This window comes from Ascaphus truei, unplaced genomic scaffold, assembly GCF_040206685.1.
Source record: "Ascaphus truei isolate aAscTru1 unplaced genomic scaffold, aAscTru1.hap1 HAP1_SCAFFOLD_519, whole genome shotgun sequence".
In the NCBI taxonomy this organism is placed as follows: domain Eukaryota; kingdom Metazoa; phylum Chordata; class Amphibia; order Anura; family Ascaphidae; genus Ascaphus; species Ascaphus truei.
In genome coordinates this window covers 124,592-140,374 of record NW_027456850.1, presented here as the reverse complement: position 1 = coordinate 140,374, position 15,783 = coordinate 124,592, and the positions used below count along the sequence as shown (strand labels likewise).

Here is a 15,783-nt window from a genome sequence, read left to right as displayed (position 1 = left end):
CGCACTCACGGTGATTAGCAGTGCGTTCTGCACATCTTGCCGCACTCACGGTGATTAGCAGTGCGTTCTGCACATCTTGCCGCACTCACGGTGATTAGCAGTGCGTTCTGCACATCTTGCCGCACTCACGGTGATTAGCAGTGCGTTCTGCACATCTTGCCGCACTCACGGTGATTAGCAGTGCGTTCTGCACATGTTGCCACACTCACGGTGATTAGCAGTGCGTTCTGCACATCTTGCCACACTCACTGTGATTAGCAGTGCGTTCTGCACATTTTGCCACACTCACGGTGATTAGCAGTGGGTTCTGCACATCTTGCGACACTCACGGTGATTAGCAGTGGGTTCTGCACATTTTGCCACACTCACGGTGATTAGCAGTGGGTTCTGCACATTTTGCCACACTCACGGTGATTAGCAGTGGGTTCTGCACATCTTGCCGCACTCACGGTGATTAGCAGTGCGTTCTGCACATCTTGCCACACTCACGGTGATTAGCAGTGCGTTCTGCACATCTTGCCACACTCACGGTGATTAGCAGTGCGTTCTGCACATGTTGCCACACTCACGGTGATTAGCAGTGCGTTCTGCACATCTTGCCACACTCACGGTGATTAGCAGTGCGTTCTGCACATCTTGCCGCACTCACGGTGATTAGCAGTGCGTTCTGCACATCTTGCCGCACTCACGGTGATTAGCAGTGCGTTCTGCACATCTTGCCACACTCACGGTGATTAGCAGTGCGTTCTGCACATGTTGCCACACTCACGGTGATTAGCAGTGCGTTCTGCACATCTTGCCACACTCACGGTGATTAGCAGTGCGTTCTGCACATCTTGCCGCACTCACGGTGATTAGCAGTGCGTTCTGCACATCTTGCCGCACTCACGGTGATTAGCAGTGCGTTCTGCACATCTTGCCGCACTCACGGTGATTAGCAGTGCGTTCTGCACATCTTGCCGCACTCACGGTGATTAGCAGTGCGTTCTGCACATCTTGCCGCACTCACGGTGATTAGCAGTGCGTTCTGCACATGTTGCCACACTCACGGTGATTAGCAGTGCGTTCTGCACATCTTGCCTCACTCACGGTGATTAGCAGTGCGTTCTGCACATCTTGCCACACTCACGGTGATTAGCAGTGCGTTCTGCACATCTTGCCTCACTCACGGTGATTAGCAGTGCGCTCTGCACATCTTGCCGCACTCACGGTGATTAGCAGTGCGTTCTGCACATCTTGCCACACTCACGGTGATTAGCAGTGCGTTCTGCACATCTTGCCACACTCACGGTGATTAGCAGTGCGTTCTGCACATGTTGCCACACTCACGGTGATTAGCAGTGCGTTCTGCACATCTTGCCACACTCACGGTGATTAGCAGTGCGTTCTGCACATCTTGCCGCACTCACGGTGATTAGCAGTGCGTTCTGCACATCTTGCCGCACTCACGGTGATTAGCAGTGCGTTCTGCACATCTTGCCACACTCACGGTGATTAGCAGTGCGTTCTGCACATGTTGCCACACTCACGGTGATTAGCAGTGCGTTCTGCACATCTTGCCACACTCACGGTGATTAGCAGTGCGTTCTGCACATCTTGCCACACTCACAGTGATTAGCAGTGCGTTCTGCACATCTTGCCTCACTCACAGTGATTAGCAGTGCGTTCTGCACATCTTGCCTCACTCACGGTGATTAGCAGTGCGTTCTGCACATCTTGCCACACTCACGGTGATTAGCAGTGCGTTGTGCACATCTTGCCACACTCACGGTGATTAGCAGTGCGTTCTGCACATCTTGCCTCACTCACGGTGATTAGCAGTGCGTTCTGCACATCTTGCCACACTCACGGTGATTAGCAGTGCGTTCTGCACATCTTGCCTCACTCACGGTGATTAGCAGTGCGTTCTGCACATCTTGCCACACTCACGGTGATTAGCAGTGCGTTCTGCACATCTTGCCTCACTCACGGTGATTAGCAGTGCGTTCTGCACATCTTGCCTCACTCACGGTGATTAGCAGTGCGTTCTGCACATCTTGCCACACTCACGGTGATTAGCAGTGCGTTCTGCACATCTTGCCTCACTCACGGTGATTAGCAGTGCGTTCTGCACATCTTGCCTCACTCACGGTGATTAGCAGTGCGTTCTGCACATCTTGCCACACTCACGGTGATTAGCAGTGCGTTCTGCACATCTTGCCACACTCACGGTGATTAGCAGTGCGTTCTGCACATCTTGCCGCACTCACGGTGATTAGCAGTGCGTTCTGCACATGTTGCCACACTCACGGTGATTAGCAGTGCGTTCTGCACATCTTGCCACACTCACGGTGTTTAGCAGTGCGTTCTGCACATCTTGCCTAACTCACGGTGATTAGCAGTGCGTTCTGCACATGTTGCCACACTCACGGTGATTAGCAGTGCGTTCTGCACATGTTGCCACACTCACGGTGATTAGCAGTGCGTTCTGCACATGTTGCCACACTCACGGTGATTAGCAGTGCGTTCTGCACATGTTGCCACACTCACGGTGATTAGCAGTGCGTTCTGCACATGTTGCCACACTCACGGTGATTAGCAGTGCGTTCTGCACATCTTGCCTCACTCACGGTGATTAGCAGTGCGTTCTGCACATGTTGCCACACTCACGGTGATTAGCAGTGCGTTCTGCACATCTTGCCTCACTCACGGTGATTAGCAGTGCGTTCTGCACATCTTGCCACACTCACGGTGATTAGCAGTGCGTTCTGCACATCTTGCCGCACTCACGGTGATTAGCAGTGCGTTCTGCACATCTTGCCGCACTCACGGTGATTAGCAGTGCGTTCTGCACATCTTGCCACACTCACGGTGATTAGCAGTGCGTTCTGCACATGTTGCCACACTCACGGTGATTAGCAGTGCGTTCTGCACATCTTGCCGCACTCACGGTGATTAGCAGTGCGTTCTGCACATCTTGCCGCACTCACGGTGATTAGCAGTGCGTTCTGCACATCTTGCCGCACTCACGGTGATTAGCAGTGCGTTCTGCACATCTTGCCGCACTCACGGTGATTAGCAGTGCGTTCTGCACATCTTGCCGCACTCACGGTGATTAGCAGTGCGTTCTGCACATGTTGCCACACTCACGGTGATTAGCAGTGCGTTCTGCACATCTTGCCACACTCACTGTGATTAGCAGTGCGTTCTGCACATTTTGCCACACTCACGGTGATTAGCAGTGGGTTCTGCACATCTTGCGACACTCACGGTGATTAGCAGTGGGTTCTGCACATTTTGCCACACTCACGGTGATTAGCAGTGGGTTCTGCACATCTTGCCGCACTCACGGTGATTAGCAGTGCGTTCTGCACATGTTGCCACACTCACAGTGATTAGCAGTGCGTTCTGCACATGTTGCCTCACTCACGGTGATTAGCAGTGCGTTCTGCACATGTTGCCACACTCACGGTGATTAGCAGTGCGTTCTGCACATTTTGCCACACTCACGGTGATTAGCAGTGGGTTCTGCACATCTTGCCACACTCACGGTGATTAGCAGTGCGTTCTGCACATCTTGCCACACTCACGGTGATTAGCAGTGCGTTCTGCACATCTTGCCACACTCACGGTGATTAGCAGTGCGTTCTGCACATCTTGCCGCACTCACGGTGATTAGCAGTGCGTTCTGCACATCTTGCCGCACTCACGGTGATTAGCAGTGCGTTCTGCACATGTTGCCACACTCACGGTGATTAGCAGTGCGTTCTGCACATCTTGCCACACTCACGGTGATTAGCAGAGCTTTCTGCACATGTTGCCACACTCACGGTGATTAGCAGAGCGTTCTGCACATGTTGCCACACTCGCGGTGATTACCAGTGCGTTCTGCACATCTTGCCACACTCACGGTGATTAGCAGTGCGTTCTGCACATGTTGCCACACTCACGGTGATTAGCAGTGCGTTCTGCACATCTTGCCACACTCACGGTGATTAGCAGTGCGTTCTGCACATGTTGCCACACTCACGGTGATTAGCAGTGCGTTCTGCACATGTTGCCACACTCACGGTGATTAGCAGTGCGTTCTGCACATCTTGCCGCACTCACGGTGATTAGCAGTGCGTTCTGCACATCTTGCCGCACTCACGGTGATTAGCAGTGCGTTCTGCACATCTTGCCGCACTCACGGTGATTAGCAGTGCGTTCTGCACATCTTGCCGCACTCACGGTGATTAGCAGTGCGTTCTGCACATCTTGCCGCACTCACGGTGATTAGCAGTGCGTTCTGCACATGTTGCCACACTCACGGTGATTAGCAGTGCGTTCTGCACATCTTGTCACACTCACGGTGATTAGCAGTGCGTTCTGCACATCTTGCCGCACTCACGGTGATTAGCAGTGCGTTCTGCACATCTTGCCGCACTCACGGTGATTAGCAGTGCGTTCTGCACATCTTGCCACACTCACGGTGATTAGCAGTGCGTTCTGCACATCTTGCCACACTCACGGTGATTAGCAGTGCGTTCTGCACATCTTGCCGCACTCACGGTGATTAGCAGTGCGTTCTGCACATGTTGCCACACTCACGGTGATTAGCAGTGCGTTCTGCACATCTTGCCACACTCACGGTGTTTAGCAGTGCGTTCTGCACATCTTGCCTAACTCACGGTGATTAGCAGTGCGTTCTGCACATGTTGCCACACTCACGGTGATTAGCAGTGCGTTCTGCACATGTTGCCACACTCACGGTGATTAGCAGTGCGTTCTGCACATGTTGCCACACTCACGGTGATTAGCAGTGCGTTCTGCACATGTTGCCACACTCACGGTGATTAGCAGTGCGTTCTGCACATGTTGCCACACTCACGGTGATTAGCAGTGCGTTCTGCACATCTTGCCTCACTCACGGTGATTAGCAGTGCGTTCTGCACATGTTGCCACACTCACGGTGATTAGCAGTGCGTTCTGCACATCTTGCCTCACTCACGGTGATTAGCAGTGCGTTCTGCACATCTTGCCACACTCACGGTGATTAGCAGTGCGTTCTGCACATCTTGCCGCACTCACGGTGATTAGCAGTGCGTTCTGCACATCTTGCCGCACTCACGGTGATTAGCAGTGCGTTCTGCACATCTTGCCACACTCACGGTGATTAGCAGTGCGTTCTGCACATGTTGCCACACTCACGGTGATTAGCAGTGCGTTCTGCACATCTTGCCGCACTCACGGTGATTAGCAGTGCGTTCTGCACATCTTGCCGCACTCACGGTGATTAGCAGTGCGTTCTGCACATCTTGCCGCACTCACGGTGATTAGCAGTGCGTTCTGCACATCTTGCCGCACTCACGGTGATTAGCAGTGCGTTCTGCACATCTTGCCGCACTCACGGTGATTAGCAGTGCGTTCTGCACATGTTGCCACACTCACGGTGATTAGCAGTGCGTTCTGCACATCTTGCCACACTCACTGTGATTAGCAGTGCGTTCTGCACATTTTGCCACACTCACGGTGATTAGCAGTGGGTTCTGCACATCTTGCGACACTCACGGTGATTAGCAGTGGGTTCTGCACATTTTGCCACACTCACGGTGATTAGCAGTGGGTTCTGCACATCTTGCCGCACTCACGGTGATTAGCAGTGCGTTCTGCACATGTTGCCACACTCACAGTGATTAGCAGTGCGTTCTGCACATGTTGCCTCACTCACGGTGATTAGCAGTGCGTTCTGCACATGTTGCCACACTCACGGTGATTAGCAGTGCGTTCTGCACATTTTGCCACACTCACGGTGATTAGCAGTGGGTTCTGCACATCTTGCCACACTCACGGTGATTAGCAGTGCGTTCTGCACATCTTGCCACACTCACGGTGATTAGCAGTGCGTTCTGCACATCTTGCCACACTCACGGTGATTAGCAGTGCGTTCTGCACATCTTGCCGCACTCACGGTGATTAGCAGTGCGTTCTGCACATCTTGCCGCACTCACGGTGATTAGCAGTGCGTTCTGCACATGTTGCCACACTCACGGTGATTAGCAGTGCGTTCTGCACATCTTGCCACACTCACGGTGATTAGCAGAGCTTTCTGCACATGTTGCCACACTCACGGTGATTAGCAGAGCGTTCTGCACATGTTGCCACACTCGCGGTGATTACCAGTGCGTTCTGCACATCTTGCCACACTCACGGTGATTAGCAGTGCGTTCTGCACATGTTGCCACACTCACGGTGATTAGCAGTGCGTTCTGCACATGTTGCCACACTCACGGTGATTAGCAGTGCGTTCTGCACATGTTGCCACACTCACGGTGATTAGCAGTGCGTTCTGCACATGTTGTCACACTCACGGTGATTAGCAGTGCGTTCTGCACATCTTGCCGCACTCACGGTGATTAGCAGTGCGTTCTGCACATCTTGCCGCACTCACGGTGATTAGCAGTGCGTTCTGCACATCTTGCCGCACTCACGGTGATTAGCAGTGCGTTCTGCACATCTTGCCGCACTCACGGTGATTAGCAGTGCGTTCTGCACATCTTGCCGCACTCACGGTGATTAGCAGTGCGTTCTGCACATGTTGCCACACTCACGGTGATTAGCAGTGCGTTCTGCACATCTTGCCACACTCACTGTGATTAGCAGTGCGTTCTGCACATTTTGCCACACTCACGGTGATTAGCAGTGGGTTCTGCACATCTTGCGACACTCACGGTGATTAGCAGTGGGTTCTGCACATTTTGCCACACTCACGGTGATTAGCAGTGGGTTCTGCACATCTTGCCGCACTCACGGTGATTAGCAGTGCGTTCTGCACATGTTGCCACACTCACAGTGATTAGCAGTGCGTTCTGCACATGTTGCCTCACTCACGGTGATTAGCAGTGCGTTCTGCACATGTTGCCACACTCACGGTGATTAGCAGTGCGTTCTGCACATTTTGCCACACTCACGGTGATTAGCAGTGGGTTCTGCACATCTTGCCACACTCACGGTGATTAGCAGTGCGTTCTGCACATCTTGCCACACTCACGGTGATTAGCAGTGCGTTCTGCACATCTTGCCACACTCACGGTGATTAGCAGTGCGTTCTGCACATCTTGCCGCACTCACGGTGATTAGCAGTGCGTTCTGCACATCTTGCCGCACTCACGGTGATTAGCAGTGCGTTCTGCACATGTTGCCACACTCACGGTGATTAGCAGTGCGTTCTGCACATCTTGCCACACTCACGGTGATTAGCAGAGCTTTCTGCACATGTTGCCACACTCACGGTGATTAGCAGAGCGTTCTGCACATGTTGCCACACTCGCGGTGATTACCAGTGCGTTCTGCACATCTTGCCACACTCACGGTGATTAGCAGTGCGTTCTGCACATGTTGCCACACTCACGGTGATTAGCAGTGCGTTCTGCACATCTTGCCACACTCACGGTGATTAGCAGTGCGTTCTGCACATGTTGCCACACTCACGGTGATTAGCAGTGCGTTCTGCACATGTTGCCACACTCACGGTGATTAGCAGTGCGTTCTGCACATGTTGCCACACTCACGGTGATTAGCAGAGCGTTCTGCACATGTTACCACACTCACGGTGATTAGCAGTGCGTTCTGCACATGTTGCCACACTCACGGTGATTAGCAGAGCGTTCTGCACATGTTGCCACACTCACGGTGATTAGCAGTGCGTTCTGCACATGTTGCCACACTCACGGTGATTAGCAGTGCGTTCTGCACATCTTGCCTCACTCACGGTGATTAGCAGTGCGTTCTGCACATGTTGCCACACTCACGGTGATTAGCAGTGCGTTCTGCACATCTTGCCACACTCACGGTGATTAGCAGTGCGTTCTGCACATCTTGCCACACTCACGGTATTAGCAGCACATCTTGCCTCACTCACTGTGATTAGCAGTGCGTTCTGCACATCTTGCCACACTCACGGTGATTAGCAGTGCGTTCTGCACATGTTGCCACACTCACGGTGATTAGCAGTGCGTTCTGCACATCTTGCCACACTCACGGTGATTAGCAGAGCGTTCTGCACATGTTGCCACACTCACAGTGATTAGCAGTGCGTTCTGCACATCTTGCCTCACTCACTGTGATTAGCAGTGCGTTCTGCACATCTTGCCACACTCACGGTGATTAGCAGTGCGTTCTGCACATGTTGCCACACTCACGGTGATTAGCAGTGCGTTCTGCACATCTTGCCACACTCACGTGATTAGCAGTGCGTTCTGCACATGTTGCCGCACTCACGGTGATTAGCAGTGCGTTCTGCACATGTTGCCAGACTCACGGTGATTAGCAGTGCGTTCTGCACATGTTGCCACACTCACGGTGATTAGCAGTGCGTTCTGCACATGTTGCCACACTCACGGTGATTAGCAGTGCGTTCTGCACATCTTGCCACACTCACGGTGATTAGCAGTGCGTTCTGCACATCTTGCCACACTCACGGTGATTAGCAGTGCGTTCTGCACATCTTGCCTCACTCACGGTGATTAGCAATGCGTTCTGCACATCTTGCCACACTCACGGTGATTAGCAGTGCGTTCTGCACATCTTGCCACACTCACGGTGATTAGCAGTGCGTTCTGCACATCTTGCCACACTCACGGTGATTAGCAGTGCGTTCTGCACATCTTGCCACACTCACGGTGATTAGCAGTGCGTTCTGCACATCTTGCCACACTCACGGTGATTAGCAGTGCGTTCTGCACATGTTGCCAGACTCACGGTGATTAGCAGTGCGTTCTGCACATGTTGCCACACTCACGGTGATTAGCAGTGCGTTCTGCACATCTTGCCACACTCACGGTGATTAGCAGTGCGTTCTGCACATCTTGCCACACTCACGGTGATTAGCAGTGCGTTCTGCACATCTTGCCGCACTCACGGTGATTAGCAGTGCGTTCTGCACATGTTGCCACACTCACTGTGATTAGCAGTGCGTTCTGCACATCTTGCCACACTCACGGTGATTAGCAGTGCGTTCTGCACATGTTGCCACACTCACGGTGATTAGCAGTGCGTTCTGCACATGTTGCCACACTCACGGTGATTAGCAGTGCGTTCTGCACATATTGCCACACTCACTGTGATTAGCAGTGCGTTCTGCACATCTTGCCTCACTCACGGTGATTAGCAGTGCGTTCTGCACATCTTGCCACACTCACGGTAATTAGCAGTGCGTTCTGCACATGTTGCCACACTCACGGTGATTAGCAGTGCGTTCTGCACATGTTGCCGCACTCACAGTGATTAGCAGTGCGTTCTGCACATCTTGCCACACTCACGGTGATTAGCAGTGCGTTCTGCACATCTTGCCACACTCACGGTGATTAGCAGTGCATTCTGCACATGTTGCCACACTCACGGTGATTAGCAGTGCGTTCTGCACATCTTGCCACACTCACGGTGATTAGCAGTGCGTTCTGCACATCTTGCCACACTCACGGTGATTAGCAGTGCGTTCTGCACATCTTGCCACACTCACGGTGATTAGCAGTGCGTTCTGCACATGTTGCCACACTCACGGTGATTAGCAGTGCGTTCTGCACATGTTGCCGCACTCACAGTGATTAGCAGTGCGTTCTGCACATCTTGCCACACTCACGGTGATTAGCAGTGCGTTCTGCACATCTTGCCACACTCACGGTGATTAGCAGTGCGTTCTGCACATCTTGCCACACTCACGGTGATTAGCAGTGCGTTCTGCACATCTTGCCACACTCACGGTGATTAGCAGTGCGTTCTGCACATCTTGCCACACTCACGGTGATTAGCAGTGCGTTCTGCACATCTTGCCACACTCACGGTGATTAGCAGTGCGTTCTGCACATCTTGCCACACTCACGGTGATTAGATCAGTGAGTTTAGTGCTAAAAGTTGGCAGTGATGTTAGAGCTGCGTTGTTTGTAGAAAACAACTTTTATATGGCAGCCTAGCTATACGAGGAGAACACAATCTAGACACAGCTCATTGCAATCGCTCACCGACAAATCACCACATTGCACATAATACGCATGTCTGCTTGGCCGTTATTTGGTACATTGCATTTTTTGCTGTGGGTATTGATATGACTATTGCAATAAGGTTATAGCGGTCAGATATTTCTGATTGTGAGCACCACGTGTCATTTTAATGGTTTTATTTTATCCACTATCACCTATGCACTGATTTTGTTCACTTTTGTGTATTCTCTAGAAAATGACAAAAATGACCATTGGAGTGCACCAAAACGTACTTTCTTTGAATGATCAGCGACTATGTCAGTTTTTCATTTATATGTCTAACGTTACTGTTCTAAGTACATAGGTTGCACCCACTGAATGTAATTAATTGTAACTATATCTTGTGAGCGCGGTGTGTTCTGTTCATATATTCAATGGCCCTGGGATAAAACCTGAGGAAACCGCACCAGATTTCTCAGAGCGCGCCCTCTTGGTGTTTATGAATCAGGTGCTGTTTTCTGCACGTTGTGTCTCGGTTCTCGCCAGGATAGCGGTGGTGCCCGTGTGGCACGGGGGTGATCGCAGATGACACTGACCTCTCCCTGTATTCGCCAGGTTGTGTATATAACGGGCGGGAGTATAAGGACAGCAGTTACTGGCTGTCGCCCTCGTCACGCTGCATGTCATGTATGTGTGCGGACGGTGTCACCACATGCTCCGAGCTGCAATGTGTCACCTCCTGCGCCAACCAAGTCACCGTGCCCGGGGAGTGCTGCCCACTGTGTGCAGGTAATGCCCCCTGTCCCCTGTGTCACCCCCACGTTTCTGTCACCCTCCCTGTCCCCAGTCCCCTGTGTCACCCTCCCTATCCCCTGTGTCACCCTCCCTGTCCCGTCTCTGTGTCACTCTCCTTATCCCGTCTCTGCGTCACCCTCCCTATCCCCTGTGTCACCCTCCGTATCCCCCGTCTCTGCGTCACCCTCCCTATCCCGTGTCACCCTCCTTATCCCCTATCTGCGTCACCCTCCCTATCCCCTGTGTCGCCCTCCTTATCCCCTGTCTGTGTCACCCTCCCTATCCCCTGTCTCTTTGTCATCCTCCCTGTCCCCTGTCTGTCACCCTCCCTATCCCGTGTCTGTCACGCTCCCTATCCCGTCTCTGTGACTCTCCCTATCCCCTGTTTCTGTGTCACCCTCCCTGTCCCGTGTCACCATCCCTATCCCCTGTCTGTGTGTCACTCTTCCTGTCCCCTGTCTCTGTGTCACTCTTCCTGTCCCCTGTCTGTGTCACTCTCCCAATCCCCAGTCTCTGTGTCACCCTCCCTGTCTCTGTGTCACCCTCCCTGTCCCCTGTCTCTGTGTCACTCTCCCCGTCCCATGTCTCTGTGTCACCCTCCCTGTTCCGTCTCTGTGTCACCCTCCCTATCCCCTGTCTCTGTGTCACGCTCCCTGTCTCTGTGACCAAAAAGACGGTGCAAAATAGCGCTAAAGAACATAAACCCCTGTGGGACAATTAATAAAAATTGGCAGCCAGACAACAACTGACTGTACAGTCAGTAACACAAGTGAAAAGAAAAAAGACAATGTCGGCGCCAAACAATGTAATAAATCAAACCATATAGTGAATAGTCCAAATCAAAGTCCTTGGATGACAGAGGTAGGTAGGCAATTGCAAACTCTCTCCAGGACGTGGCGTGATATATGAAAAACAAAAAGAAATAATTATAGTGCAGTATGCCAATATAAAGGGACATAAAAACATATAACACTGACAACATAAAACATATAAGACAGACTAACAACAACAACAACAGGCCAGACTAAAAATAATAAAAAAGCTATTTATTATCAACTAATGTTGGACTCTGGATGTGGCTGTCACACACCAATCCGGGGGGGGGGGGTAAAATCGTTACCCTACTCACAGAATTGTGGACAGTAAAAGGCAGCAGGACTGGAATCACTTTTGCGAATCCAAGATGGCGGCCGTGGTTTTCTCTCCGGCTTCCCCACGTGTGTCAGATGCTGTGTTAGAGCCTCCTGGACGTGGCGTCGCGCTCTCCTCTCCTGCCGGTCTCCTGTCCTTCCAATCCGGGCATGCAACTCCTCTCCCTTGCCTCCTAGCCGCACAGTGTGCTCGCCGGCTCCAGATGCAGTCAAATGCCTCTAAAAACGGTATCTTCCCAACGCGTTTCGTGCGCATGCGCGCACTTACATCCCTTGAAGAAGTGCGCGCATGCGCACGAAACGCGTTGGGAAGATACCGTTTTTAGAGGCATTTGACTGCATCTGGAGCCGGCGAGCACACTGTGCGGCTAGGAGGCAAGGGAGAGGAGTTGCATGCCCGGATTGGAAGGACAGGAGACCGGCAGGAGAGGAGAGCGCGACGCCACGTCCAGGAGGCTCTAACACAGCATCTGACACACGTGGGGAAGCCGGAGAGAAAACCACGGCCGCCATCTTGGATTCGCAAAAGTGATTCCAGTCCTGCTGCCTTTTACTGTCCACAATTCTGTGAGTAGGGTAACGATTTTACCCCCCCCCCCGTATTGGTGTGTGACAGCCACATCCAGAGTCCAACATTAGTTGATAATAAATAGCTTTTTTATTATTTTTAGTCTGGCCTGTTGTTGTTGTTGTTAGTCTGTCTTATATGTTTTATGTTGTCAGTGTTATATGTTTTTATGTCCCTTTATATTGGCATACTGCACTATAATTATTTCTTTTTGTTTTTCATATATCACGCCACGTCCTGGAGAGAGTTTGCAATTGCCTACTTACCTCTGTCATCCAAGGACTTTGATTTGGACTATTCACTATATGGTTTGATTTATTACATTGTTTGGCGCCGACATTGTCTTTTTTCTTTTCCCTGTCTCTGTGTCACGCTCCCTGTCCCCCGTCCCTGTGTCACCCTCCCTATCTCATGTGTCTGTGTCACCCTCCCTATCCCCCGTCCCTGTGTCACCCTCCCTATCCCCCGTCCCTGTGTCACCCTCCCTATCTCATGTCTCTGTGTCACTCTCCCTATCCCCTGTCTGTCACTCTCCCTATCCCCTGTGTCACTCTCCCCGTCTCTGTGTTACCCTCCCTGTCTCTGTGTCACTCTCCCTATCCCCTGTCTCTGTGTCACTCTCCCTATCCCCTGTCTCTGTGTCACTCTCCCTGTCCCCTGTCTCTGTGTCACCCTCCCTGTCCCCTGTCTCTGTGTCACCCTCCCCGTCCCCTGTCTGTGTCACCCTCCCTGTCCCCTGTCTCTGTGTCACCCTCCCTGTCCCCTGTCTCTGTGTCTGTGTCACCCTCCCTGTCCCCCGTCCGTGTCACCCTCCCTATCCCCGGATCTGTGTCTGACCCCCCCCCCCCACCCCTTGCTTCTGTGTCCCCCCTCTCCTGTTTTGCAGACTGTATCGCCAATAATAAGGTTTATATTCCTGGAGAGAGTTATCACCCGTCCGACGATCCCTGTGAGATCTGCAGCTGTGAGGTGAGTGTGCGATGGGACTGCACACCTCTAGGACAGTGACAGGGGACATACCTCTAGGACTGCACACCTCTAGGACAGGAACAGGGGATATACCTCTAGGATTGCACACCTCGAGGACAGTGACAGGGGATATACCTCTAGGACTGCACACCTCTAGGACAGTGACAGGGAATATACCTCTAGGATTGCACACCTCTGGGACAGTGACAGGGAATATACCTATAGGACTGCACACCTCTAGGACAGTGACAGGGAATATACCTCTAGGACTGCACACCTCTAGGACAGTGACAGGGGACATGTATCTAGGACTGCACACAGTGACAAGGGACATACCTCTAGGACTGCACACAGTGACAGTATATTGACCTCTAGGACTGCACACAGTGACGGGACATACCTCTAGGACTGCACACAGTGACAGTATATTGACCTCTAGGACTGCACACAGTGACGGGACATACCTCTAGGACTGCACACCGTGACAGTTTATATACCTCTAGGACTGCACACCGTGACTGGGGATATACCTGGATATACCTCTAGGACTGCACACCGTGACAGTGTATATACCTCTAGGACTGCACTCCGTGACAGTGTATATACCTCTAGGACTGCGCACAGTGACAGGGGATATACCTCTAGGACTGCACACCGTGACAGGGGATATACCTCTAGGACTGCACACGGTGACAGGGGATATACCTCTAGGACTGCACACAGTGACAGGGGATATACCTCTAAGGACTGCACACAGTGACAGGGGATATACCTCTAGGACTGCGCACAGTGACAGGGGATATACCTCTAGGACTGCGCACAGTGACAGGGGATATACCTCTAGGACTACACACAGTGACAGGGGATATACCTCTAGGACTGCACACCGTGACAGTGTATATACCTCTAGGACTGCACACCGTGACAGTGTATATACCTCTAGGACTGCACACAGTGACAGGGGATATACCTCTAGGACTGCACACAGTGACAGGGGATATACCTCTAGGACTGCACACCAGGGTGTAAGACAAAACACCGAGTGGGCGTAGTATTGCTGTTTTATTTGAGTTCGGCCGGAAGGCGGAGGTCACGCCGCCCGTGCAGCGCCCGTCCGTCTCAGTGCTGCGGACATTAGGGCCATGTTTACTAAGCAGCGCCATAAGACCCCTTCCAGCCCATTCACCTCCAGCACGGAGGGTTCTTATGGCGTAGCGCTGCGAAGTAAACATGGTCCTTAGCGTGTGCAGCTGTGCCGTGCGCGTTGCACGCGTATCGGGTGTGTGTCCGCGGCCTGCACGTGTACATTTAGGGGGGATTGAGAAGCTTTGGGGTACCCCGGTGTCCGCTCCTTGTGGGAGTCACTGTACCTCCCTGTGCCTCGCGCACGGCGGGGAGATTGTAAACTCTTGCGGGCAGGGATCCTATGCACGGCGCTGCGCTCTGGGGAACATGTTCTGGTGACGTGTCGCGGTCTCATCCTCAGCGTTTGCCCGACGGCCGGCAGTACCGGCGCTGCACCAGGAAGCAATGCCCCAGCCTCCTGGACTGCCCCCGGAGCCACATCCTGCCCCCCGCGCCCGGACAGTGCTGCGCCAGCTGTGCCCGTGAGTGTAACCCCACCCCCCAACACTGGGGGCGTAACCCCAGAATCTCAACACGCTGCAGCCTCCCTGTGTCACAATGGTGGTCCAGGTGTGATGTGACCACGGCTGCAGTCGCTGCTTCTTCTTTAAGATTAAGGGGGTCTGTTTTTGGAAGTCTACCCACCTTATTTTCTAATTGCGTCCCTCTTTCTGGCACACGGAGCGCAGGGCCCCACGGTTTGGTTACTGTTCGGCCATGTTCTGTGTCCCTCGCTCCCAAGCCCTTCCCCAGTTGTAGCCCCAGGGAAACCTCCAGGCCCTGGGGGATTGTGGGCAATTGGGATTTAAAGGTCTGCTCGCTGACCCTTGACCTCTGACCTTCTCTAATCACAGAGGCTCTGAGCAACTGCACGGACTCCCTGGTGGGCAGCGAAATCCAGGCCACCGATGACCCCTGTTACACCTGTAACTGCAAGGTACCAAGAGCTGGTCTACTGGTGGAGATGCCGGGGTAACACGAGCTGTGCCTGGTTACCGGGGTAACACAAGCTGTGCCTGGTTACCGGGGTAACACAAGCTGTGCCTGGTTACCGGGGTAACACAAGCTGTGCCTGGTTACCGGGGTAACACAAGCTGTGCCTGGTTACCGGGTAACACAAGCTGTGCCTGGTTACCGAGGTAACAGAAGCTGTGCCTGGTTACCGGGGTAACAGAAGCTGTGCCTGGTTACCGGGGTAACAGAAGCTGTGCCTGGTTACCGGGGTAACAAAAGCTGTGCC

At 52.7% G+C, this 15,783-nt stretch overlaps 1 protein-coding gene across 1 annotated transcript in view; it reads left to right on the top strand.

Annotated features, from left to right (window-relative positions):
* Window positions 1–15,783, top strand: part of KCP (kielin cysteine rich BMP regulator) — a 275,686-nt gene that overhangs the window by 137,229 nt on the left and 122,674 nt on the right. Inside the window, exons 16-19 of the mRNA XM_075584275.1 lie at window positions 10,551–10,724; window positions 13,336–13,418; window positions 14,905–15,025; window positions 15,398–15,480. Of these exons, the coding sequence (XP_075440390.1) occupies window positions 10,551–10,724; window positions 13,336–13,418; window positions 14,905–15,025; window positions 15,398–15,480 (461 nt within the window). The remainder of the gene's footprint in view (window positions 1–10,550; window positions 10,725–13,335; window positions 13,419–14,904; window positions 15,026–15,397; window positions 15,481–15,783) is intronic.